This window comes from Girardinichthys multiradiatus, chromosome 6, assembly GCF_021462225.1.
Source record: "Girardinichthys multiradiatus isolate DD_20200921_A chromosome 6, DD_fGirMul_XY1, whole genome shotgun sequence".
Classification (NCBI taxonomy): Eukaryota; Metazoa; Chordata; class Actinopteri; order Cyprinodontiformes; family Goodeidae; genus Girardinichthys; species Girardinichthys multiradiatus.
Window position 1 is genome coordinate 36,097,062 of NC_061799.1, and position 26,399 is coordinate 36,123,460.

The following is a 26,399-nucleotide window of genomic DNA, read 5'->3' on the forward strand; positions in this document are numbered from 1 at the left end:
TTTTTTTTTAAAGAAAAAAGAAAAAAAAACAAAGACCAGTAAACAACTGAACAAGTGCATTTTTCAGGATTTATTTGTTGTCAGAATGCAAAAGATGATTTTTGTCTCTGTTTGCATGCAGTGTTTTCAGAGTTTTGGACAAATTTTTTATTTTTTACAATTGAATAACAGAAACAAAATGCTACTTTTCCAGTCAAATTGCACCTTTTTTGGGAGATTTAGGACATATTGCACATATCTGATAACTCCAAAATAAAATGTAACAGTAAACGAGGACGCAGAAAAACAATCTGTTTGTTTGGAGAAGCATGAGACCGATGAACGCCACAGAGTGAAGGCACACCATCTGGGACGATCACAGTAGCCCAACCAGGAAGTGGTTTTGCCTTTTATTAGAGGAGCTCCTAAAATACCTGAAAGAAACTAACGGCTTTTAATTTGAAATGTTGGCTCTTCTGCAGATTCTCAACAGATTGTCTAACAAATGCCTTGAGAAAACCTCTCAAACTGTCCCTTTTAATCAAGATTAGATGGAAACTTCACACAATGATTACTGTACAGGGTTTGTTTTATTTTTGGTGGTTAATCTGACGGGAACAAAAACAAGTAGAATACATTCATAGATTTTATCCGTAGGTCCGAGTTGCTGGAGGAGGACGCGTGTTCAGGAGCAGATGGATCTGATCTCTTCATAGCTGCACTACAACAGTTGATGCCCCTGAAAAAGTGTCTCCAGAGAGCTGCAGAGTCTTTGTTTTCAGGGCTTTGGAAGGATGCAGAAAATGGGAGATTAGATACATTCAGCCTCGGGTCAGTCAGTAAATTTCGGGTTTCTGCAGGAAGGCGGCAAATGAAATGACCTTCTGGGACACGGCGGCACCCTGTCGCTCAACTTAACTCCTGTAAATGGCTTAGACTCCAGTGCACTGCTTCTGCAATTAGTTTTTATATCTCTTATATATATATACTGTATATATTTATATATCTTTACATTTTTAACAGTTATTGTTTGAATGATTAAAAGGACTGAATGATGAGAAGCTGCTGAAGAAACATTTGATTTGCCTCTTTATGTACAGCTGGACCTTTTTTAAAATGTCAGTAACATATAATCTTATCTCCCAGGATGTCACCAATACTGGGATCTCTGGAGGCCACCGATGGTGGCCTTACGACGGGAGAAACCAGTCGCTCTTATTTAAAAAAATATATACAAGTCTATTCAATTGTTGGTGGGCGAACGTATTTGGCGATTGACGAGTAAAGCTCAAGAAGTGAAGCCGTCATGATTTCTTCTCTCCTTGATGATTCTTTGCTGCAGGCACTGAGCACCACGGTGCATAAAAACTCAAATTTCACCTCACAATTCCACCTTCCTCCACCTCCAGTGACTCCTTTTCCATCCGAGCGATGGATATGCAACAGAATCCGTGCTACACAGAGGCAGGTTTTACCCAGAGTGCATCGATTCAGGGCCTCTGGCTGACACAGTGACATTGGTCCGATAAGAAGCTCAGGAGCTATCAGGTCTGTCCGAACACCCACACTTAAAGCCTCAAACTCTGCGTTGATGTTGGAAGATGTTACGTACAAAGGTGTAATCACAGATCTCACAAGATTTACTTTCTAATTTGGCATTTCTTGGGCCTCCAAAGTTTTCCATCGTTGTTCTTTGACCAAACAATTAGGGGCAAGACCAAAGTTTTGACAAATCAGTAGGAAACCAACCACAGTGCTTTGAAACATTTTCACATTTTGTTTTGTTACAACCACAAACTTCCAACGTATTTTAGTGGCATTTTATATGAAAGACTAAAAGTCCAGCGTAGATGTGAAGTGGGAAAAAAATGATGCATCGATTTTTTATTTTAAAATTCTCAAATCTCAAATCAGACCCGATTTCTATGATACCCCTAAACAAAATTCTGTGCACCCAACTGCGTTTAGACGTCACTTAAATAATAAATAGATATTAAGCCCTCAGAGGTTTGTTGGAGAACATTGGTGAACAAACAGCATCATGAAGACCAAGGACCACAGCAGACATGTCAGGAAGAAGGTTGACCTTTCAAGCAGGGTCATGTTTCACAAACCCATGTCACTGAAAACTGGAAAATATGTCAAGAAGAGCAATAATTAAAGCAGCAGCCAACAGGGCCGTGGTAAGTTTGGAGGAGCCGCAGACGTCTACAGCTCAGGTAGGAGAATCAACAGGACAACTTTTACTCATCTGCAAATCTGGCCTTTATGGAAGAGGGGAAAGAAGGAGGCAACAAGAGGTCCTTTTTGCAGTTTGTCACAAGCTGTGTAGGAACAAAGCTAACGTGGAAGAGGGGGATCAGGTAAGATTGAAGCTTTAGCTCTAGATGCAAAACAATATCTGGTGGAAAACCAACACGGCACTTCACCCTAAAATCACCACCCCTATGTTAAAACATGGTTGGAGGCAGCATCATGCTGCGTGAATGCTTTTCTTCAGCAGGGACAGATACGCTGGTCAGCGCTGATAAGATATGGAGCTAAATACTGGGTGATCCTGGAAGAAAACCAGTCAGGGCCAGCAAAGGACAAATGGGGTGGAGGTTCGCTGCCAGCAGGACAACAACCTTCATCATGCAGCCAGAGCTACAATAGAATGGCCCAGTCAAAGTCAAGATATAAGTCCAACCATGAATCTGTAGTAACACTTAAAGCTCTAGACGTCCAATGTTGACAAACATTCAAAAAGCTTCGCAGCTGTAATTGCTGTGAAAGGTGGAGCTATAAAGTATTAACTCAGGGGCCTGAATACAAATGGACAGCAGATTTTATCTGTAAGATGTTTTGAAAATCATGAATCGTTTTCCTAAATGACACACTGCTTGGCGTCGGTCCATCACATAAAATCTCAATAAAGGCGTTTGTGGTTGTTTTGTGAAACGGTGGCTGTTGGTTTAGTGTATTTTTATGTGCATTATTACAAAATAAATTGATTTCACTGGAGAAATAATGTTCCATTTAGAAATGATAATAAAATTGACATCTGACCTCAAATAAAAAATAAAAAGATTTTTATTTGGATTAGTAGAGTTCATAAGGAACATATCCTGACTGGACTGACTTAACCAGCAGGTTCTGGGTTCATTCAGCTGCTCTGATCGATCCAGGCGGTGGTTTTATTATTTAAATGATCGGCTTGTTTCTGTGATTTAAGCTGAGAGGAGCTTCACTCCACTGAAGTTCTGTGTGTTTAACCTGACCTGATGGTGTAAATATGACACTAATGGGTTGGACTGCTCGCCTCCAGACTGTATTTCTCACAAAGCGCCATATCTGCACATCAGTTCATCTTTGCTTATTTAAAAAAGCTGACATATCAGTTTATTAAATTATTAAATCTGCCTCTAAGATTTGGGACCATTAATCTTTGTAATTTTAAACCTTCAATGGGCAAAAAGTGTGGCTACCAGGACAGACTCCGCCCAGAGCTTCCTCAGATACCGAAACACCTCTGAATCGTGACAGACGGCGGGTGGATGCATAGGTTCGACTGGAGGAATGCTACCCCACCCGGCCTGGCACAGTTTTGTGGGTCTTTTTCAGGCGGGAATGGTTGGAGGGAGATAAAGGAGGACCAGGCTGTGAGGTGGTGTTAATAAAAAAAAGAAGAAGAAGAAAAGTCTGCAAGTAGGTGGGACTCCTCGGGGCCTCCTAAGAGATGATCTCCAGGATGTAGAAGACCAGCTCCATGACCACGGGGCCCTCGCTCAGCTGACAAGCCCCACTGTGGATGACGGGGATCAGAGCGCTGTCCAGATCGCTCAGGTACTGCGGCAGGAGAGGCTGGCCGTTACTTCCTGCCAGGTAACCCACCTGTACAGACACACGGCGGGTTAGATGATGGGTTGAACATGAATGTGGTTCTGGGCCACGAAGCTCGAAATAATCTGACAAAAACATGTTTTATGTGAATTTATACACAAAAAAGTCCTAGTTTTCACTTTGATCTAAAACTTAGTTAAAGGGTGAAAGATTGCTGAAAAACATTCATTAACAGATGTGAAAATTATTCTGTAATTTTGAGGACATCCTCTGCTGATGTTTTCCCTTCATTGGACTGAAATCAGAAAGGATTCGGCTAAAAGCCACAATTAAAACAGTCTTAACAGTATCTGGAATGCCAGGAATTTGCAGACTAGCTAAAATTTTAATTTGTCACAATTGTTTTTATTTTTAAACCTTCGGTTTAAGTCTTTTGTTAACTGTTTCTGTTGCTTTATCTACTGTAAAGGAACTTCCTGAAGGAACCAATAAAGAAAGAAAGTCAGTCGGTTAAATTTGTAAAGACATTACCTGTATTTGAACTTTCAACGTGGTCCACACTACTTGGGTCAAGAAGAGAAACCTTTCGGTTCCTTCATTTTTTTCTGCTTTTCTTTGACATATTTACAAATGTGACTCTATCAAATAAAACAAAAGCGGCGGATGCCAGAGACGTAAAAAGCCTTAAAATTGGCTCAACTTTTATAGCAGCAGCATAAAGTCTCACTGAAATATTTAGAAAAATCCCATTTTTAATCTGAGTAGATTTATTCGGTGAGGAAAATGCCTGTTTTAATAACTAAAGGATTTAGGTCTGAAAAGCAATGGAAGAAGATTATTTTTTCAATTGTTTTTGGTTTTTTTTGTCAGTTTCTTTCTCTTGACCCATTTTCAGTTTTCTGGTGTTTTAAAGAGCCCATGATGCCATGCACTCCAAACAAGGTCGCCATGTGCTCTGGAACACAAACAGGCCCATAGCATCACAGCTCCTTCGCCGTACTCATCAGTGGCCATGAGGTACAACCCTACATATTCATTAGTTTTTAAACGCAAGCCAAATCCACCTGAAGCGTTTGTTACAAAACAGGCCAGTCTGTGTCTGATCTGAACAGCATGCAGTTCCTGATTAAATCCCCGTAGAGTAAAGGAGAGCAAACTTCCTCACGTTTCTGTTTGTGACGGAGGGAAAGAAACGGCTCTCAGCTGCCATTCTTCCTAAAAAATGGGTTGGCATGGTAATAATTATACCCCAGAGAAACAGTGTAATTAACTGTTAATTAGTAGTTCATAGACCCTCTAATAAAATAACCTTTCTAAGGAATCGCCCGTGTATCAGTAACTGGTGATTTTATTTTTTAAAAGAGAAAAACAACTATAATTTCTTACCGTGACATAAATGTACTCAGATTAAAGTTTGGGTTTTAATCATGTTTGAAGTGTGAGATGATGCTGCAGCAATAAAAGATGATTTTTAAGCCCTAAGACATGTTTTAAAAGGGACGCCGATAAATGCGCCTAGCTTTGTAAATGAAGAGTTCTACATAGAAACATCTTTTCAATAAAAAGGAATGGCTGCTCAGGATTCGAAGAGACTACCAAGTCATGCAAACATCTCACCAACAACAGAAATAGTAGTTGATGCAGCTTTAAAAATGTCTACCACCCTATTATCTGAATTTAAATGATCCCTAGATCCCCGAGGATGAGCAAAGCCTGCTTCGTCCTACCTGGTCAGAGTCCAGCGTGACCCTCAGTCCTAGTTTAGCCATGCCATCCTCCTTCAGCAGCTTCAGGTGTGGACACAGAGCCATGCAGAAAGCTCGCGCCACGTTCTCTGCCAGCCGGCTGTGGTCAGCCGGATCACTCAGCCCGTTGGGTTGGTCTTCGCTCTGAAGGAAAAACACCTGAGGGGATCACAAGAGGTTTTTATTACCTAGTAGAGGATGTTAAGGGAGAAAACTTGAAAGATTATTTTTATTTCTAAGATAAAGCTTAAGGGACGAGCAGAGGTGTAACGTTGCTGCAGGTTTAAAGTCAGTTATTGTGTTGTCAGTAAGTTGCATTATCCTTTAGTCTCTTTATTACCCTCTTAAACGTCCTTCACATAAAACATGCGAGTTCCCTGCTGATGTGTAACAACAGAATTCAGTTTAGCCTCCGTTTATTGACCTCCAGCCTCTTGGGGTGAAGGTTAAAACGGTTGAACATTTCATCCTAGGAGATCTGCCTGGTGACCTGATTTTCCTTAATTTGCAGTAAACTGGACAGAGTGTGTGTTGAGCTGCACCTCAGTCCAGCGGATGACTTTGCCGTTAGCTTTGAACTCTGAGCCGTGGAAGATCTTCACGCTGGTGATAGACTCCATAGATTTTCCATCGATTGGGCTGATGACGCTGAGAGATAAAACAAAGTGATGTTGCAGCTTGTTTCCAAACAGCATGAAGAAAGTGGGATTCGGCTAATTAAATTCAGATTCTGGGGGAGACACAATTAATCTCCAGAGTGCCATTGGGCAAGGCACTGATGTACCAGCTGCTCGTGTGGAGCATTTATGAGCTGAAAATCTGTCAGGCTGACACTGATTTTCCTCATTTTCTAACTGGGTTCTGTAGAGCGCTGACACATTGACTGGTGAATAAAGTATTTTACTGATTAGTTGATGCTGCATCTGTTCAAAGACCTCATTTACACAAAATTGTGCATATTTACATTTGTTTGCAGTCTTGATTAGACTTCTGTAAAATTGATCGCTTTTATCTGGATGTAGGTTTCAAACCACATCATTCCCTTCTGCTCAGAGATTTCCTACATAATGAGTTTTTCCAGCAGATGTGGTAAAAACAGAAACTGCGAAGCTATCAGTTTAATTGCCTGTGACTAAAACTGCATTTTTCTCCCACCCACAACCTCCCCGGATCGAGTGTCTCCGTCTGTCTCACCCTTTGTTGAAGTTGTGGTCGTCTTCTGTCCACAAGATGTGGACAACCTCCAGGTTCTCCTCCTGGTCAGCCTTGCCACAGGTTATGGTGAAGTCTTTCATGTCCTTCAGGGCTTGCCGTAGGGAGTCCATAGTTTCAGCGGTGATCTGGATCATCACACCATCTTAAGCAAAAAGATCAATTTGAAATCATTTTTAAGGAAACAGTCTAGATGCACAGATGAAATGAACGGACCAGGATTACACAGATTGTGTGGTTTACTTGTTCTCAGGGAGTTTATAGGATGGCTGCAGCTGAATTAAGTGAGCTAAAACAAGGCTGAATGAACCATATTAGGTGTAGGATTGATTGGAAATATGGTAAGAATCATAAATAGATGCATTTCATTGGTTGTTACCCAGGTTTGTTCCATTTTCAGGCCTCGGTTTCATTGAAATGTGTTAAGATGGCAACACCTGACCAGGTAAAGATAACACTGTTACATTACATATTAACATTTTCAGTTTAATTTTATGTTATCTCATGTTTTGTCTTGTTCCCATAGTGTTAAAGATGGAAAGTATAAATCCAGTTCCCTACGTCTGTAAGCTGGTGTCCCTCAGGGTTCTATAGTGGGTCTAGTACTTTCTGCAAGTTTTTAGTACATTAAATTTAGGACATTTTAAGACCATTAGAATTCAAATTTAAGACTTGCATGAATTGTGAAAAATGCATCAACTCACTTTAATAACCCCTGTTTAACTTGCCACCTTAGGTTAGTTTAATCAAACTCGGTCAACTTAAGTTGGTGTTGCTTGACTCAGGCAGAGTCAAACAGGTACCAGTGCTTTTACACTCAGGTTACCCAACTTCGATACTACGATTTTATGCAAGATACCTTGAACAGATTTGAGCAAATCCCTGTTTTTCAAGACAAACCGTGGTACATATACACCAGCGTTCACGTGACAAAAGTGGTTGATAAATAAACGATAATATTTTCATTTTGTCAGTGACTCCAATTTACAACAGACTTTTTGAAAACACTAACCGTTGCAATTTGATTGTTGTTTTTATTTATTTGTTTTTTCCACTCCTTGCACTGAAATACCTTTAAAATTGTAGAGAAAATGGCATCTCAATAAATTAGAATATTAGAGAGCCTGTGTGGATATCAGGTAATTTTCTTTCACATTTCTCACCTTCTACAATGCTGGTTTTGGCCAAGAAGCCTGACGAGGCTTTTAAAGCACCACTGAAAACAAAGAAGCAGGCTCCAGTAACTGAGGAAACAGAGGAAAAAAAAAAGGAGAACAAGGTAAGTTCAGATTCACAAAACAACTACTGAGGAGCTGCCTGTTGCCAAGCAGATAAACCCAAAACAAACAGAGAGCAGCAACATGAAGCCTTTCAGACAACAAGCAGGACATAAAAACTTAAAGAGATGAGGAAGACGGAGGTAAGACGTGTGTGTCCGTGTGTGCACCTTTCCGTGGCTGGTGATGGATGCTGATGGCCTGCGTCTGGTAGTTCCCGTCATCGTTCTGCACGCAAACCAAATGGGAGTCGGCCCGGTCGTTGAAACACGACCCCATGGCCAGCACGTGTTCATTGGACTTATTCATGGCCTTCATCAGCTGCAAGGACACATAATTTACAGTGTGACTAATAGCGGCAGCCTTTTGTGTCTGTGTGCTGAGGAAAAAGGCATTCAAAGTGACCTTCTGGTTAAGCCTAATTGCAGTGGGCTTCTGGGTGCAGACCTGTTTGACAGGGATGGCACAGCGATGACAGATTGCTGGATATCAGTAGCTGAAAGGTTCCTTGTATTAATCCTGCTTCTGTGTCTCTTTGAAGTGACTCTTTTGCCAATCACAAATAAAACTGAAAATCTGGAGGGCTTTAACCACCCGCTGCGTTTAAACGCTCACCCGCAAGCTGCAGAGCGACGGTTCGCTCTTCGCTTTGCCGCCTTCCCATCTGTCAGCGCGTTGGCAGCCAAACTCTACAGCCAGCAACACTCTCCCAGTTTGTATCGCTTCTTCCCGCTCTGACGTTGATTCACACCCCGCAGGCAGACACTTTATCGCATGTGGGCAGCATATAGATCTATTGTTCAGCTGCGGGGATACCGCAGAGTTTTCCATGCATCACTTAAACAAAGAGCTTTCTGTGGATGTTCAGATATTTAAAAAAACTGCAGTTTTTAGTCTGACAGAAAGTTATTGGCAAGAAAAAGTCCTAATACTCTTGGGTGTTTAATCACAAGGTTAAAATTCCCTACTTTTCCAGACTCAGACCCCATCCACTCTAACACGGATATTCATCTGAACCTGTCCTATGTGTCCTAAAAACGATTTCGTAACCAATGAAGTCACGACCTACAAAATACGTGGCCAGTATCACTTTCATCTCTGAAACCACACGTTCTCGTGAGTTTTTCAGTCTGTCTTGCTTTAGTCCGACTGCAATGACGCAGAAGAGCAAATATGTTTCAGAGCCAGAAAGCCTATAAAATATTGAAGTATGAAATATAAATAAATTATAATTGGCCTTTTAAATGTTTCAGAAAGCAGATAAGTCATTTTAAAAACGCACCCGCCTTCGATTTATCTCAGACGTTGGTAGATCAGAGCCAGTAGTGGAGTCACACGTTAAGAGCTTTCTGGTGCCAATTTGTTTTGTATTGATCCCTCTCTTAAAAACAGAAAGTGAGTACATAGGACAAAACAACCCTTTTTAGAGAGAATATGCGGAATGGATGTGTTGCTGCAAGTAATGGTGAGCATAATGTTTATCGGGTAAGAAAAGGCTTTCTTTTACTACCGCTTTTACTTTGCGCTCTCTTGCAGCACAAAATTTCTGCCAATTTCCACAGCTTATGTTAAATCAATAACCGCTCCTGCTTACCTTTAACTGCAACTCTTTCTTTCTCTGTGTCCAAGTCCAAATGAAGGAGACTGTGTTACACTACATTTGCTTTCTGATTGTATATCAACATTTTGACCAACTTTTCATCCACAAACATGTTTAGATGATGTGAAATGACTTTTAGGGCCAAAAAACATGACGCGAGGAAGCTCACTGTTGATGGACTGAGGTGCATGACAGACAGGATGTTAACATTTTCACAGCTACATTACAGTAGTCTATTTTAAACCCTCGCAAGTACTGCATGGCTTTCTACTATAGGCTACTGTAGTGACACATCTGTCGGGCTCATAACAGCCCAAACGCCTAAATTACATGAGATCTGCCAGCAGACTTGCCAAAAATATTAGTGTTTCAAATGCAGTTTTGTCACAAGTGGCCATTAACCAACAGTGGTAAATTACAGGTAGACTCACGGAGCCCTTAAATCCCTCTTTGGGGTGCTGGTGTTTTAGGTCTCCAAGCTGCTGCTCTCAGACAACATTTCTCCTGGCATCATTGGAAAAATGATAAATAAATCACATCAATAACTCAAATTCAACCTGCAGCCGTCACTCCTGTTGTTTTGGGTGGACATTGTGTTATGAATCGATGCCTCCCTAACACGATGCTGTTGGTTTTTGGCAGCTTTCAGCTGTGTTCCTAGCTGCCGTGTGTTTTCTTTTTCTTTCATGGAGTTTTATTTCTTTATAAAAAACTGAAAGAAAATATTCAGAATACTGAATTTTTGCCCTCACATTGTTTTCATTTCTTAGGCTATTTACTTTTGGCCTTTTACAGTATTTACAGTATTTTTTAAATACCGTACATGTTTGCATATTGTCTTTCCTGAAAAGACCACAAAAAACCCAAACATTGCACCTAAAACCCAACTCATTACCTCACACACAACCATTATGAAACCCTGATGGCTAAAGCTTTCAACTCAAGCACATAGTGGACTCTTTATCCTATTTTTGGATGAGTTGCATTCAATGGCAAAATGCTGTTTGTGGTTTTAGTCATTCAGTTGATTCAGAAGATTCAATTTTCCCTTAAAAAAATGGAATATAGAAGAATGTATGGAAATTAAATAAAGCTTTTTCCACCAAGCTTTGCAGAACATAGAGCTCTGCAGCTCATATTGTAACTTTAGTACCGTGTCCGATTGCGAGCAGGGACCTTCTGGTCCTGAGCCCTGTTTCAAGCTGCAGCATCTTATTAAAAATGAATGACACACAGTCTAGTCAACGATGGAAACTGTGTCGAGATTTTTATTTTATTTTTTTACCTGCTTCTGCCTGAAAATTAATTTTAATGATGTAGTAACCGACAAGTTGTGTAAAACGGAAACAGGCCGTCGCCGTTTTTGCTCCGTTTTATGCAATAATTTATGGATTTACCAAGATATTTAATATTTTTATAAAGAATAGAAATGGGTGATACATTAAAAATGTTCTATCATTTTATCAAAGGGAAAACATTTTTTTTTATCTGCTGTACTATGGACATTAGAAGCATTTCTTAGTGCAAACAAATAGTTGGTGTGACTCTGTTTCAGCCTTATAGGAAATGCTTAGAGACGTTGGCCAGTCGATAGCAGCTGTGGATTTAAAAACCGGCCCTAAAAGTTCACCGCTGTAAGAAAAAGAGGACTGGGCCCCCACAGATGCCTCCACGTGTTACTTTTTTGTCACACTTAAATGTTTCAGATTAAACAAATTGTAATGTCAGACAAAAATAAGTGAATAAAAACTGCAGTTTTCAAAGGAAGACTTAATTTATTAGAGGTAAAAAGCTATCCAAACCAACCTGGCCCTATGTGAGAAAGGAACTGCACCCTTTTTGGCAACAATTGGCATAGGATTGACTCTTTTACTTTGCTGTTGAAAGTTATGTCACAGCAATATCAATTAGACTGAAGTCTGGACTTTGACTAGGCCATTTCAAAACCTTTATTTCATTTATTTGAGCCATACAGAGGTGGTGAGTTTCAGAACATTGTACTGATGCATTACCCCAGTTCTCCAGGGCTTAAGGTCACCAAATGATTGTTGGACATTCTCCTTCTGGGTTTTATGGTAAAGAGCAGAACTCATGGTTCCATCAATTATAGCAAGTCGTCCAGGTCCTGAAAAGGCAAATTCGCCGAAGACCGTTACTCCACAACCACCCTGTGTGACTGTCAGTATGAAGTTCTATTCCTGAAAGGCCGTGTTAGTTTTTACAACACATCTAACAAGACGCACCCACTTTGGTACCTTATCCCCAGGAAACTACCCTGGTTCCTGGAAATGTTGCTGAAGAGCAAAACCTTAGAGACTCCCACCTCATTGTAGCGGTTGCTTGGGATCTTGATGCTCGTCTTCCTCACCTCCATGTCCACAACCAGACCTTTCACCGCCGGCAGAGTGTACTGGTAGTTACGGAAGTCCTATAAAAAACATGGCGGACAGATTATTTGTTTCATTTGATTATCTTGGAGAAAACATTGAAGTTATCAAAAAAAAGGGTCTTTCCCTGGTGCCCAACTGTCTTGTAAAAGGGGGGGGGGGGCACTTACTGCAAGCAGATTCATGATTGTGTGCCCAGTCTCTCCAAAGAGCGGTTTTCTGTAGCGAACGCTGAACAGTGGACACGGATAAACTGCAGGAGCAAATAAATAACCATTAGTAGAAACACAATGCCCATCTCAGCCTATTTAAATGTCACACACATTATTTTAACACTTTCCTGCGCAAAAAGGCACCAGGTTAGATATCAAAACCATGTTTATTTTTGCTTTACATGCAGATGACCTGACAAGAAATCTCAGGAAGCAGGTTCCTAACTTTCATGCTGCTGCTTTTTAAGCTTCTTAAACTACTATTTTCAGCTTCATCTCATCCAACAGCTGGAAGAAGATCAAACTAAACGGCGTCTCCTCAACCTGCCAGCCTTCTGTGGGTCGGGCCTGAAAGAGGCCAGGATGTTGACAAAGCAGTGTTTGTGCGGAGGATTAATTTCATGGTGATTCCAGCAGTTTGTGTTAAAATGTGTCTTTATTAATGTATCCCAGCTGTACTTGCAGCTAAAGGCTTAAGTGAGCGAGGCGCAGGTCTCAGCTGGCAGGTCCGAATGTGAGAAAAGAGGATTTTGAGAAGAAGAACCTCTCTGATAAAACTGCACACCAGCGTTCCAGATTCACTGGTTTAAATTTGTAGTTTTTATTTTATTAAACATTAGGAGAGGGTCTGGTTTGTGCCGTTATTTAACAAGTTAAATCTACTTTACTCCTCGTTTTTGTGTTGTTTTGAGTCAGGGAAACCATATTCCTATTTCCCATTTATCATGTATACAGTGATGGAGAACAGGAGGGCTTCTTAAAGAAGAACTAACAGGCCTGTGATTCCTACTGATTGTTAGGTGATCAAATACTAATGTCATACAATAAAATACAAATTAATTACTTAAAAATCTCACAATGTGATTTTCTGGATTTTTGTTCTAGATTCCGTCACTCACAGTTGAAAAGTACCTATGATAAAAAATTAAAGACTTCTACATGCTTTGCAGGTGGGAAAACCTGCAAATCGGCAGAGTATCAAATGCTTGTTCTCCCCACTATAGATGACAGAAGATCCGCCTCTCATAAAACAGAAAATGAGTCAATAATTCAAGTCACACTTCTCACTTCCAAGTAATGTTTGCCAGTATCAGTCCAGCTAGGGTTCTGATATGGAGTGCATCCTAATAAAAGCCTAATTTTAGGTTCTGAAGAGTTGGACCGGCATTTATTTCAGCAAATAAGACAAATAGACCAGCTTCCCAGACCTAGAATAAAATGTTATTTTTGTTACTTAATGGGTCTCATGTATTAAACAGACTTTCATCCATTCACCTGTACAACAGGCTGAAAGTATTATAGCCATGCAAAGTAGGAAATACTGACACTCATTGCATTTTAAACAGTCAGTTGTGGTGTTAATATTGCACAAACTGACATTGCAATGATGATATATTGTGCAGCTCTACAAGCCATCTATCATTCTGTCCATCTATCAGTCTTTTTATTCTTCCATTTGTGTATCCATTCATTGCACACTTTCCTTCCTCCCTTCGCCTAATAATCCTTCTGGTTATTAGAAGGTCCATATCTGAAGTTACACCATGTCCACCCCCCCCCATTACTCCAAAAACATAAATGTTACATCGTCATCATCTCTTAGTCACCACCGCGAAGAGCTGTCCATTTATCTAAACTCACAACGGTACTCTGCTCCCAGCCGCAGCATGAGGCGGATCGGGAAGACCTTGGCCCACGGCGTCTCCCACTTCTGGATGAGGATGCCGAAGAGGTAAGGCGGGTTGGGCAGCAGCAGGTCCTGCAGCGACTGGAAGGAGGGGCTGATGTAGAGGAAGCCGCCGTGCTCCTTGCTGCCCAGGAAGCTCTGTGTGAAGAACGAGTGACTCAGGTGGCTCAGGACGTTGCCTTATGGACAGAAGGAAGAGGAGAAAGGTTAGAGTTGAAGAAGGTAAGGGAAGGAGGAGGAAAGGATTGTTGAGATTTGAGAGGAAGAGCACAGAGAAGAAGAGTGAAGAAAAGGAGCACGTTAACACATGTTTATGGCCACACAACACAGTGATTGATGAGAAGTAAAAGCTCAGGGGCTGCAACTCTCTAAAGCCAGCACTTCTTCCAAAGGCCTGACTGACGGAGGCTTAATCAGGATCAACGCACACAATCCCTTCCACCAGCTGACACGGCTCTGATGCAAACATGAAAGAGGAGGCAGCCTGAGGGGAGCGAGCCGTCATAGTCGGCTCATGTTTTGCTGGTTTTGCTCCGCAGCATATGGAGGATAAAAAACAAAAACGAGACATCAGGACACTGATGCTGGAGGTATTTTTCAACCAGCAGCTGCCAACCTCGACTGAAAGCACCTGTAGTCAACTCTGAGACAGATGCTCTGAGCTGCTACTGATAAGCTGCTTCTTTCACCTGAGATGAACCAACAGTGAGGTTCTTACCACCTAGTGCCTCTTGGTAAAGGTGCACAAAGTGGGTGAAGATGTCTCTGGGGATGGTCTTCTCGTCGGGTAGACACTGGAGCAGAATGACGACCTCAGCTTGGCCCACGGCGTGCATGCCTTTAGTCGTCACATACCAGCATTTCCTGTTAACATCTGGGAGTTAAAGAGAGCAGAACACGGCGACTTCACAACAGGGTCAGCTGGTGAAATGAAAGGTCGCTTTAATACGATAAAAAGTGGTTGCTAAAGGTTTGGCTGCAGACTAAACTGAACTGAACTGGAAATGACAAAAATACAGCAGAGGATTAAATTAAATCCAATTATATTCCGTCCATTTTTCAAAGCTGCCCAGGTTGATTTGATCTGCATTGCATCAGCTTATAACAATAATTAATCATACTGCAATTACACATCAAGAAGAATCCAACAATTACCAATAAGGTCCTGTATGAGATTCTCATGGAGTAAAAAAAATCCCAGTTTCACTGAATCACATTAATAACACAAACATTTTAAACTGAAACTTCTAACATCAGTGTTTTTTATTTAAAAACAGAAAAGCAGCAAATATTTCTACTGCTGCGGCAATAATAAAAGCAGAATCATTACAGCAGTAATTACCTTATGTTAGCACACAGTTATATTTATTATAAACATCATTTCAACTATAAATTGTACTTAAATTTAATACAGACTTAAGTAAAAATATTAAATGACGCTTATTGTGCAGAATATTTGATCTTTTTGCTGTTCTGCTCTGTTTAGAGTTAATCAAGTATAACAACCTGATATTAGCTGAGGAATTAGTCTGGCTCCCTGCATAGCTTCACATTCATCAAAGCAAAACTAAATTTGTTTTTCGGCTTGTTTTTTTCCTGTATGACATTCTGGACCTTTGAGTGCAAAGTATTAACTTTGACCGGCCGCCACTTACATGAAATCTGGACTGAGATCAGCTCCGTATTAAAATCTGTAACTATTGGACATGTTGAACTGATTATCCCAGAATAAAAGCTGATTTTTTTAAAGAACCGTTGCTTAACTTGAACTTTTACGTTGCTGTGGTATTTCACATCAAGTCCAGGAAGGTCCAGTTCGATCTGAAGCTAAAGTCTTCTGGAGAACAGACGAGTGATAAATTACTGATGGGTAAAATGTTAAAAGGTTCGATGTGGCAAATAACAGATAAATTGTGTCAGTTTAACATGAATTTGTGTAAAATCAGTTTTTGCAACCGTGAATTTTTCCAAATAACCGAATATCCCCTTTTTCTTTTTTTAAAGCGAAGGACGAAAGTGGAGTTGTTTTCTTTCAGTCAGCTGACCGACAGTATGCAGCAACAGCTGGGGGAGGGGCTAGGGTTGTCTTATTCTACGCTCCAAACAGGCAATGAATGAGAGCTCCAATAAATTAGTTTAAATGATTTGGTTTTCCGTAGTCTTCCCAGGCATGGCTCTTATAGTGAGGGATTGAGTTCTGGTGAAGATCAGGTTGCTCTCCTCTCATACAAACACAGAAACCTTTAGTTCAGCTGCCCCCCTCCTCCACAGGTATATCTTCATTTATGACATCCCTAACTAATGCTGGTCCTGCTGACCTCTTGTCTTTCACAGCTTCATTAAATAAATAAATATGTAGGAGAAAAGCTACCTATGCATTGAACTTAAAGAGCTTTTTTAACTGCAAAAAAGAAAATACCTTTACCAGTGATTTGGGCTAAAGGAGGATAGACAGCAAGCTTCTTCCTTCAGATTAATTCTTTAATCCAGTCTTCTGTGCTCTCAGCCTTGCTGCTGGCCAAATACTGGCTCAGCATTAAATGTGCTACTGTAGGTTTTTAGTTCAAACAATGTTTTAAGTTAATACATTATAAATATTTGTGGAACTGACTCCATTTTGAGAACAGCAATGGGGTGTTAAACAGCTGAGGTCAGCATAACTTCACAGATATTCATTAAATTAAAGCATTTAGTTATTTAAACCTTGGCTACTGTTGTATAAATGTTGCCCAAAACTTTATTTCCAACCGACTTTAAAGCAGCTCAACAACGCAAAACTGAGTCCCGCTACAGCTGAAGCAGTGAACAGATCATTTAAGAAGAAGGTCGGCATGCATAAATTCTCCAAAAATTAATAAACGTGTGTCAGAGTGGTCCAAACGTGACTCACAGTTGACGAGCTTGACCATGGCAAGCAAGTTAGCATTGAGCACAAAGACCAGGGGGTCTGGGCCTCCCTCCTCCAACTGCTGCATGAGGACGACCTCCGAGGGTCTCTCCTCCACTGCGTAATCTGCAGGAGATTTAGAGCGGAGCGGAGGAACAGACAAGCAGAGGGGTTGAAGTCAGACAAATAGGGAAAACAGCCGGTGTGAGATAGAGATGCAAGAGAGACTAAAGGAAGTGGGAGCTGAAGATGCCATGTTGTCTCTGGTTAAACAACAGGACACCTTCCAAATCATTTAAACATCGCCTCAGCATTCCCCTGAACAAAGCTTCTCCCCCTCTGCTGGCAATGAATGGTCAAAACATGAGCGGTGACACAAAGGCCATGAGGAGCACTCTAAGCAAACACAAACACAGCAGCAATGAGGAGGCAGCAGAATGGTGAGGATGAAGGCAAGCACCTGTGATGTGGCCTCCCGTACCTCCTTTGACTCCGGTGGAGATGAGGATGGGAGGGAGCCCGTCCTCCGGGATCAGACTGAGGGAGCTGCCCACGGGGCTGCCTGCCGGCGCGACAGGGGAATGGGTTGCCTGGAGGGTGGAGGTGTGTAGTTAGATGCTCCGCAGGTTAAACACAGTGGAATTAAACAGCAACATTAGAGTCCCTAGAGGGCGCTGAAGGCTCCGATAACAGAACACGTAATATGTATCGTAAAAACAATTCAGCATCACCTTTTATCTATTTTATCTTTAGGGTGTGAGGTGTTACAAATCCAAGCTTAATGTTTTAGCTGATTTACTAATTTGGTACAAATTGTCCATGCAGCTGCACTGACCAATGTAATCTGAAAAGAAAATAGCATTCAAGTTGTTTTTCTTCTGAATCCAGCTTCAGGTTAAATAAAACTTCCCTTCAGCTGCTTTTTATTTTAATAAAGCACCTATGCTCAGAACCAGTCCAAAGTAGAGGCTACAATACTTCTTTTCTGTCATATAAACGCCCAGATTGAAATGGCAGGTTTTTGTGATGTAGAAACACTCTAGAGCTTGCTATGCTTCTTAATTTATACTGCAATTAATCAAAACGATGGGATGGTGGCAGTTCTGCTGTTTCTACAGTAGCAAAATCTAAAGAAATAAATGTAACATGATTATAACTGCAATAATAAATATGTGACAATATTTTAGGAGCAGCAGGATTAATTGTGGCAGTTCTCTTTATATAAAAACAATCAGATCATGTTATTCACCTATTCTCATTATTCTGTTTTAACAGTGAAGCTGTAGTTTTGTTTTCAAGGTAATCAAACCATCAGAAGCTCAACCCGTCTGTTCCTATTTGCAAATATGACCGCTGTTCATTCTTCTACACCAAAAACAAAAAAACTGCAAACTTGGTGCAAATTTGAGAACGTCCACTTTAATTTCCTTCTCTTATTGCCCTAAATTGCTTGTTTTGAACAGGATTTGGCATTCAAAGATTTAAATTGCATAAAGAAGTGCAGAAACTAAAGAAACGAGAGATGCACAGTTCAGGTTTTTCATAACTCAAAAAGATATTAGGTATTTTTTGAGGTCAAATTGTGATTTGGATCGATTGTTTATCTCCCCGTTTCTGCTGAGTTTCTGTCTGCCACCACATGGCCTGTGTGCCAGAATTAGATTACCTAATACATTGTCACTTGAGATACTTTGTCAGGTTTGATAAAGCTGCTCTACAGCAGAAGACATGATGCAACTCATTGCTCAGATTCTCTCAGCTGAGCATAAACAGGCTATAAGATACAAAGTCTTCAGAAACTATTGCTTTCTGCAGCATAAATCACCCAGACAGTTGGCCTTCAGTGACTGTCCACTCCAAACAAACACAAAAAGGCTGTGCTGTAGGCATACTTTTACATGAGCATAATCTTAGTAACCCAGCCAAGCACAATACATCTAAGCATTAAGCGTTTCAGTGGAGTAGCATTTGTAATTCTATTTAACCCACAGGCGCTTACCATATAACAGCCAGTTATGCAGGCAGGAATCCCTGAGAAAGAGCACCTTGTGACTCTCTTTCCACCCACACAGAATTGAATGCTACCATTTGAGCTAAACTAATAGCATTAGTTGGGGCTACATGCTTTTGGTGTCAAACTCACCTCTGAGGACTCGGATGTGGAGGATTTATTTGAGCATGTGGAAACAGCCCGTGACTGAGCGGACACTGAACCAGAGGAGGACGGTTTGGAGGACTCTGCAATGTCTCCGTTTGGAAGAACCCCATCAGCGAACCACACCCTCCTCTGGTCCCGCGTCAGGGAGCCTAAACAGTAGACATCAAATGTTTTAGTTAAAATCATTGTTTTAAGGCCCAGCTGTTAGTTTTTAGCTCTCGCAGGGACCGAATATCATTGCCAAAAGGTAGAAATAAAGTTCCAAGAGTGTTTTCTCTTGCCGATGAAGAACGTACTCTCATTGCCAGGCTGCTTCAGGACCCCCACAGGCACCATGACTGTGGGGGGAGGCGAGCTGAGGACCCCGGATGCCTGAGCCTGCTGTAGGGGGGGGATGGTGGAGCAGTACTCCGCTGGGTTATTCGGGTTTGGACTCTGATTGACTGCAGAAGCTGGTGTCTCCGTTGATTGAACTGACAGCAACAGAGCACACCATCAGTAAACTTTAGAAAGCAATAAATGGGATTTTTTTTCCCCAAATAAAAATATAATTAATGTGACCTGAATATTTATTTAGCCCCTGGAAATCTGAAAGCCTCAAATCAAAATCAAACAGTGACACATGGTGATGGCAGCAGCAAGAGTCTGAAACCTTTTGAATGTGTGGCAAGACTTTAAATTTGTTGTTCAGAAGCCATCTAATGTGACATAGCTTGAGCTATTGACAAGCATAATTAAAAGGTGATTAGATATACTTTTCAGCTTTCTATTTCTTAGAAATGTTGAAAACAATATTTCCTTTTCATTCTAATTTGCAAGTAAGAATTTATCAACCGCATAAAACTGAGTAAAACAATGAAAAGTGACAAAATGTGAAAAAAGGCCAAAGGGGGATGTGTACTTCTGCAAGGCACTGTGTAAAATTTCACTTGGAAAGACTGAGCCGTCTACTAAACGGTGCTCACCGCTCGTCAGGGCAGAGTGACAGGTGACACAAACTCGGGCCTCCTTCCTGTCCATGTAGACCAGCTTACACTTCAAACTGCAACACGCTGCACAGAACACCTTAAAAAGACCGGGTCAGAAGGACAGAGACTCTAATTATTTCCCCGATACTGTAGAGGTGATGCACACGAACATTTTTTGCCAATAAATATTTCTTGGACTAAACAAGAGCCCTGGTGTGCTGCAGAGTTTTACTGTGACAAGACCTCTGACCTTCCTCACCCTAATGCTGCTGCATAGATCCTCCTCTCCCACTGTGCACTGATGGAGGATCATGCTGCATCTATTGCTTCTAGCTGCCAGTGCAGGTGTTAGTATTACTGCAGTGCCAGCTCCTCCCAGCTCAAGTGGCAGAGCGAGAGTGTTTGTTTACCACCATGGGAAATTAAGTAGCACTCCGCCCGGTTTTTCAGTGCGGTGTCAGCGACGGCATCCTGCATTTACAGCAGCATGCAGACACCTTGCCACGCGCGTGTGGGTGGCCCTTACACCGGCTGAGTCTATCTGCAAACAAATGACGACTGAGAAGCTGCATCTATCAATCTATCTAGCAGATTTTTCTCCATCCAATGTAATCTGTGAATTTGAAGATCATTTATATATTGTTTCTCCTTATACTATTTTTTTTTCTTTTCTATGAATCAGAATCTGTCAGCTTTGAGGTTACAAATATGGTCTTTTTAGGTCTAACTGGTTATTTTATGGAGGGTTGATTTTTGGAGAAGCAGCACAACAAAGAGAACCTAAGCACTGGGTATCATGAAAGTGGATTTTTAAATATCTCCGGGCACTTTGCTATAATCACTGCCTCTACGGAGCCCTCGTTAAAGCAGCGCTGACCTTGCCGCAGGCCCTGCAGTGGTGCCTCCTCTTGGTGAAGGTGAACTTGACGTCACATTTCATGCAGAGTGGGGCCTGGGAGTCGGGCACCCACACAGGAGCGACCTCTCCCAGCGAGCTGGCAGCCTTCCTGCAGAGCACCCCTTGTTGCCCAGCCTGTAGGTCGTTGTCAGGGCTCTCCGAGGCCATCGGCGACAGAGAGTGGGTTCCTCCGTTTCCGTTCACACTGACTAAACTCTGGCCCTTCCCGCTGGGCGACGGTTCAGTCGGCGTGCCTCTTCGACAGTGGTTCTCCATGTTCTTGTTCTTGGCGCCTGCAGAGGTGCTGAGCTGGATCTGGACCTGGCCTGACAGTGGCTGGGGGATCTGGAGTTTGAGGCTGACTGGCTGCTTCGGGCGTGCCCCTCCATAGGGAACGCTCACAGGCTGAAGCCGGCTGTTGTCGAGTTTTGGTTGGATGCTACCTGACCCCACGGCTCCTCCATCACTCATCTCCTGCTTGCTCTCTTCCATTTCCTTCTCCTCAGTTACAGAGTCCTCTTTAGAGGGGACAGGAGAGGGAGAAAGGTCCTCATTAATCTCCGTTTCCTTAATCTTCAAACTGCTTCCATTCTCCATCTCCAGACCATTAGGAAGGCTTCTTTTTCTATGTTGCTGGTCCACTTGTCCATTTCGACTACATTTTCTTTCTTCCTCTTCTGCTCTCTCCCTGCCATGAGGAGACAAACTGTTCTCCTCCACCTCTGCCTGGACAATTTGACTTCCATTCACACTTTCTCCATGCTCCTCTGAATTTAAACCATTTCTTTCCTGCTCAAAGTCCTGAAAAACCACTGTATTGTTCTCATCTTTTAACTCCTCTCCATTTTGAGCTGCAGGAGACACATCTGGATGATCCCTCTCAGAAAGAGTCTGTTCCTGTGCTAATCCCGTCTCAAATGTAAAATGAGAGCCTCCTCCTCCAACCGAGGAAGGCCTCTCTCCGGGTCCCTCCTCATTACCAAGCTGGACCTCAGCAGAGGAGCTGATGTCTTTGCCGATCCCATCCAGCTGTGGGCTACTGGGGCAGCCGTTTTCCACTACACTGCGTGGCGTAACGGGTAGAGGCGAGAGGTCATCGGCGCCCACCAGCTTGCCGATGTTGGGCTGAGGGAGAGGTGGGCTGTGGACGTCCGCCGGCCGTTCTCCTCCCAAGGATGGAGGTTCGGGCCCAGACTGTCTTTTAGGGTCAGTTCCTGAGGAGTCAGGGAGGGTCTTGAAGGGAAGAGGACTCTCCCGGGGGCTGATGTCCGCATGGGCCAGAGCGGGGTTCAGGGAAAGCATGTGGGCAGGCGGGGCCAGGATCTGCGTCCACTTGGCATCAGAAAGAATTGACGTGTCCGTCTCATCTGCAAAACAAAAGAAAAACCAAGCTTTTGATAACTTTTCAAGTGAAGTACAACTTTATTTCCACCTGCAGTTTAAACTTGTCTTGCATAAATATTTGCATTGTTTTGCACTTTTTCTCATTTTGTCTTGTTACAACCTCAAACCTCAGTGTTTTTAAGGTGGGTTTTATATGACAGACCAACGCAAAGCCAAATATAATTATAAAATGGAAGGAAAATTATGGGTTTTAATCCCTTTTTTACTAATACAAATCTGAAAAGAGTTCAATCCCGGGTCAACAACCTGTGGAAACACCTTTTGCTGCAATAAGAGTCTTTTGGGGGTATGTCTCTACCAACTTTGGACTTTGACTGGGCCTTTCTAGCACTTGACATTACTTGGATCTAAACCGTCCACTGTAGAACTGACTATGTTCAGGGTTGCTGTCTTGCTGCAAGGTAAACCTGAGCCCCTTTTCATCCATCTTTCCATCAAATCTGATTGGCCTTCCTTGTCCCTGCTGAAGAATGGCATCCCCACAGCATAATGCTATCACCACTATGCGTCACTGTGGGGATTTTATGTTCGGGTTGATCTGCAGTGATAGTTTTTCACTACACATAGCATTTGTGTTGTCTCATCTGACCAGAGGTCCTTTTTCCACATGTTTGTTCTGTTCCTTCATGGCTTGTCGCCAACGTCAAACTGAACTTCTCTTGGCTTTCGTCTAGCCACCCTTGCATAAAGGTCAGATTTGTGGAGCACACAACTAATAGATTTCTTGCGGACAGACTCCCTACCTGAGCAGTGGATCTTTGCAGCTCCTCCAGAGTTGCCATGCACCTTTTGGGTGCTTTTCTGATAAATGTTCTCCATCCCAGGCCTGTAAGTTCAAGTGAATGGCCACGTCTTTGCAGTTGTGATTAATACTTACACAACAGATTCTTTTCTACTGAATGCAGCTGGTTGCACATGATTAAGGCGCAGAAAACCAATACATGCCGCGCTGTTCAGACTTGTGGTTATAAAGTGACGAAATGTGAAATAGTTTAAGGGATGTGACGACTGAGTTGTTTTTCTACTGAATGGATTGTTTTTGGTAATATAAATTAAGAAGGTGTAAAAAGGTGACGGCGGTTTGAGGAAAATGTAAACCAGGAACAACAATTAATATAAATATTCACTCTTTCAGGTGATCAGAGAGCGAAAGACGGCTTGGACAAACTGAGAAAGGAGGTCAGAATAGTTTGGAAAATGAACGTGTCTATGAGCTGGGAGAAAATGGGTTAAATGGCTCACCAGCTCCTGGGAGAAATCCTAGTTACAGAAAAACGAACACGTGAATTCTTTATGATAAGATAAAATATTCTTCTATGTGTCTAAAATTATTTGCTCTCATTGCTGTCATTTACTACTTGGTGATCTCCTCCCTGCACAGGAATTCATACTAGGCTCTTTTAGTGTGCATTGTGTGTACATACACACACAGTTAATCTGCCAAGCTGGATCTCTGGCTGACGACACATAATCACCCTCAGACCAAAACACACACTGAGCTCACACCACCAGTGTCTGTTAATCAGCATTTTTTTTTCTGGTTTATTTTACATAAATCCAGAAAAACAGCCATCTTTCCTCAACAACAGGGAAGCCGAATCCGCAACTCAACACTGCAGTGTTTACTTTGTATTTACTATAAATAAACTCTGAAGCAACTTCTTCAGAAAGACTCTAATATAAACTCCCTACTTATTCTAAGTGTGTCCAAAAAAGGATGCCCTTTTGGTCTTGAACCAATTACAGAGTTTTACAAAACCCCAAAAGCAAATCCAATTAGTCCCATTCCCTCGCCGCCTGGCCTCAATCACCTCCCTGAAATGTTCTTTAACTGTGATGGCTGGAAGCTCCTGCACACCTTGGTTATTTTCCACAGAGGTAGCAGCACCACACCCAGCACCTGTTTTCTCACCTTCGTTCTGCTCGAACTCGTCCAGCACCTTGTCCAGGTTGAAGGCCTCGGCTTGGAAGTAATTCTCCATGGGTCAGAAGCTCCACCCTGCCAACGGCCGCGTGACCTTGGGAACAGGGGGAACCTGTCGGGATAGCAATACTTTTCATATCCTTAGAGGTGCATCTCAGCAACGTGCCTTTATTTCACTAATTTAATTCAAAAACAGAAGCATAAAAATTTTTATTGCACACAGATTTATTCAATCTTGCAGTGTTTCTCTCCTAGATTCAGCTACTAAAAGAGCTACAACCATTAATGTTTTACTTTTCCTTCCCATAGAAAGTACTCCTGGATCACTGCTTCTGTGTTCTTTTTGTGTCTCTGCTCTGTTCTCTCAAACCCCCAGTAGATTGTGACAGATGTCCACTCACACTGGTCATGCTGGAGGTTTCTTCCTGTTAAAAGGGAGTTTTCCTCTCCACTGTCGCTACATGCATGCTCAGTATGAGGGATTGTTGCAAAGTCAACGCCAGTGACTGTCCACTGTCTCTACATGCTCATCCGGGAGGAGTGAATGCTGCAAGTCACTGACTGGATGCAATCTGCTGGGTTTCCTTAGATAGAAAAAAGTTTTACCCAATTTGAATAAATAACTGAATCTGATTGGACTGTTTGATAGTTTGGATTAACTGGAACATAAACAACCAATCACCTTTCTCATTTAATGGTTTTCTTTATGACTATTTACATTGAACATAGATTCTCAATGAAGGCATCAAAACAGTGAATGAACACTTATGCATTTATGTAGCAAACCAAAAATTGTAAAATAACTTCAAATATATGAGGGCTGCACGGTGGTGCAGTTTGTAGCACTGTTGCCTTGCAGCAAGAAGATCCTGGGTTCCTCCCCTCTTTCTGCATGTTTGCATGTTCTCCCCGTGCATGCGTGGGTTATCAACGGGTACTCCGGCTTCCACCCACAGTCCAAAAACATGACTTTTATGTTCATTGGTATCTCTAAATTGGCCTTAAGTGTGAATGAATGTGTGCATGGTTGTTGGTCCTGTATGTCTCTGTTGCCCTGCGATGGACTGGCGAGCTGTCCAGGGTGTAACCCGCCTCTCACCCGTAGACTGCTGGAGGTAGGCTCCAGCCCCCTGTGACCCACTATGGAATAAGCGGTCTAGAAGATGAATGAATGAATGAACTTTAAATATGTTGAATTTTAGATTCCTTAAAGTAGCCGCCCTTTGCTGTGATGACTGAAATATTAACCTTTGACCTTCTCTCAATGAACCTCTGGGAAGTTCTTTTAAGACTCTTTGGAAAACCATTTCAGGTGACCTCCTCATGAAGCTCAGGGAGAGAACGCCAAGTGAGCAAATCAGTAATCAAAACTAAGAGTGGCTGTTATGTAATAATCTAAAATATATAAATGTTTAGGGTTATTTGACACTTTTTGTTTACTATATAATTCCATGTGTGTTCATTCATAGTTTTGTTGCCTCTGGTGAGAATCTACAATGTAAATTGTCATGAAAATAAAGAGACCCATTAAGTGAGAAAGACGTTCTAAAACGTTTGACCGGTAGTGCATGAACCCGACTTAAAATTTGTACGATTTGACTGAATTGACTTTGTTAAGAGCCTTGAGACGATGTGTTGTGAATTGGCGCTATATAAATAAGCCAAATTTAGATATTTCCAGTGTTAACTGCTGTTTATTTTCGTGATTATGGCTTACAGCTAATGATGCAGCATGGCGTGGAGGCAGTCGACCTGTGGGACATCCGAGGTGTTCAGGAAGTTCATGCTATTGCCAACAGCGGCCTAAAGCCCGTCTACATTGTTGGGTCTGGGTGTCTTAACTTCCTCTTCACTATACCCATAAATAAAGCAGGCATTGGTACTTCTGGCAGCGTGAGCAGGTACCCAGCCCTGCTGGAAAATGAAACCAGCATCTCCATAAAGCTCATAGTAGAAGGAAGCATGATGTGCTCTAAAAAGTCCCTGGTAGATGGCCGCTATGACTTTGGACCTGATAAAACACAGTGGACCAGCAGCAGTAAATGATTATGGCTCCTTAAATCATCAGAGACTGTGGTAAATTCACTTGGACTTCAATCTACATGGATTCTGTGTCTCTCCACTCTTTCCACAGACCCTGGGACCTTTTCTTTTTAGCCAAAGAAACTTCTGACTTATGCTGCGTTCCATTAACCATGGATGTCGGAACTGGGATGTTGGAGTTTACGCCATCTCCTAG

General features: G+C 42.0%; 1 protein-coding gene across 3 annotated transcripts in view; it reads right to left on the bottom strand.

The window, feature by feature from the left end:
• Positions 1 to 55: 55 nt before the first annotated feature.
• Positions 56 to 26,399, bottom strand: part of zfyve9a (zinc finger, FYVE domain containing 9a) — a 40,002-nt gene continuing 13,658 nt past the window's right edge. The window contains exons 3-19 of one of the 3 annotated variants that reach the window (XM_047368248.1): positions 24,149 to 24,272; positions 20,812 to 22,199; positions 19,932 to 20,031; positions 19,263 to 19,439; positions 18,952 to 19,115; positions 17,290 to 17,398; positions 16,812 to 16,934; positions 14,640 to 14,795; positions 13,876 to 14,100; positions 12,193 to 12,275; positions 11,959 to 12,063; positions 8,206 to 8,356; positions 7,922 to 8,002; positions 6,741 to 6,903; positions 6,089 to 6,194; positions 5,529 to 5,705; positions 56 to 3,852 (exon numbers count right to left, since the gene is read on the bottom strand). In XM_047368248.1, the coding sequence (XP_047224204.1) occupies positions 3,691 to 3,852; positions 5,529 to 5,705; positions 6,089 to 6,194; positions 6,741 to 6,903; positions 7,922 to 8,002; positions 8,206 to 8,356; positions 11,959 to 12,063; positions 12,193 to 12,275; positions 13,876 to 14,100; positions 14,640 to 14,795; positions 16,812 to 16,934; positions 17,290 to 17,398; positions 18,952 to 19,115; positions 19,263 to 19,439; positions 19,932 to 20,031; positions 20,812 to 22,199; positions 24,149 to 24,218 (3,540 nt within the window). In that variant the 5' untranslated portion in view covers positions 24,219 to 24,272 and the 3' untranslated portion in view covers positions 56 to 3,690. Of the gene's footprint in view, positions 3,853 to 5,528; positions 5,706 to 6,088; positions 6,195 to 6,740; positions 6,904 to 7,921; positions 8,003 to 8,205; positions 8,357 to 11,958; positions 12,064 to 12,192; positions 12,276 to 13,875; positions 14,101 to 14,639; positions 14,796 to 16,811; positions 16,935 to 17,268; positions 17,399 to 18,951; positions 19,116 to 19,262; positions 19,440 to 19,931; positions 20,032 to 20,811; positions 22,200 to 24,148; positions 24,273 to 26,399 lie in introns of all 3 variants that reach the window. The other 2 variants (XM_047368247.1, XM_047368249.1) reach the window with 2 other exon arrangements.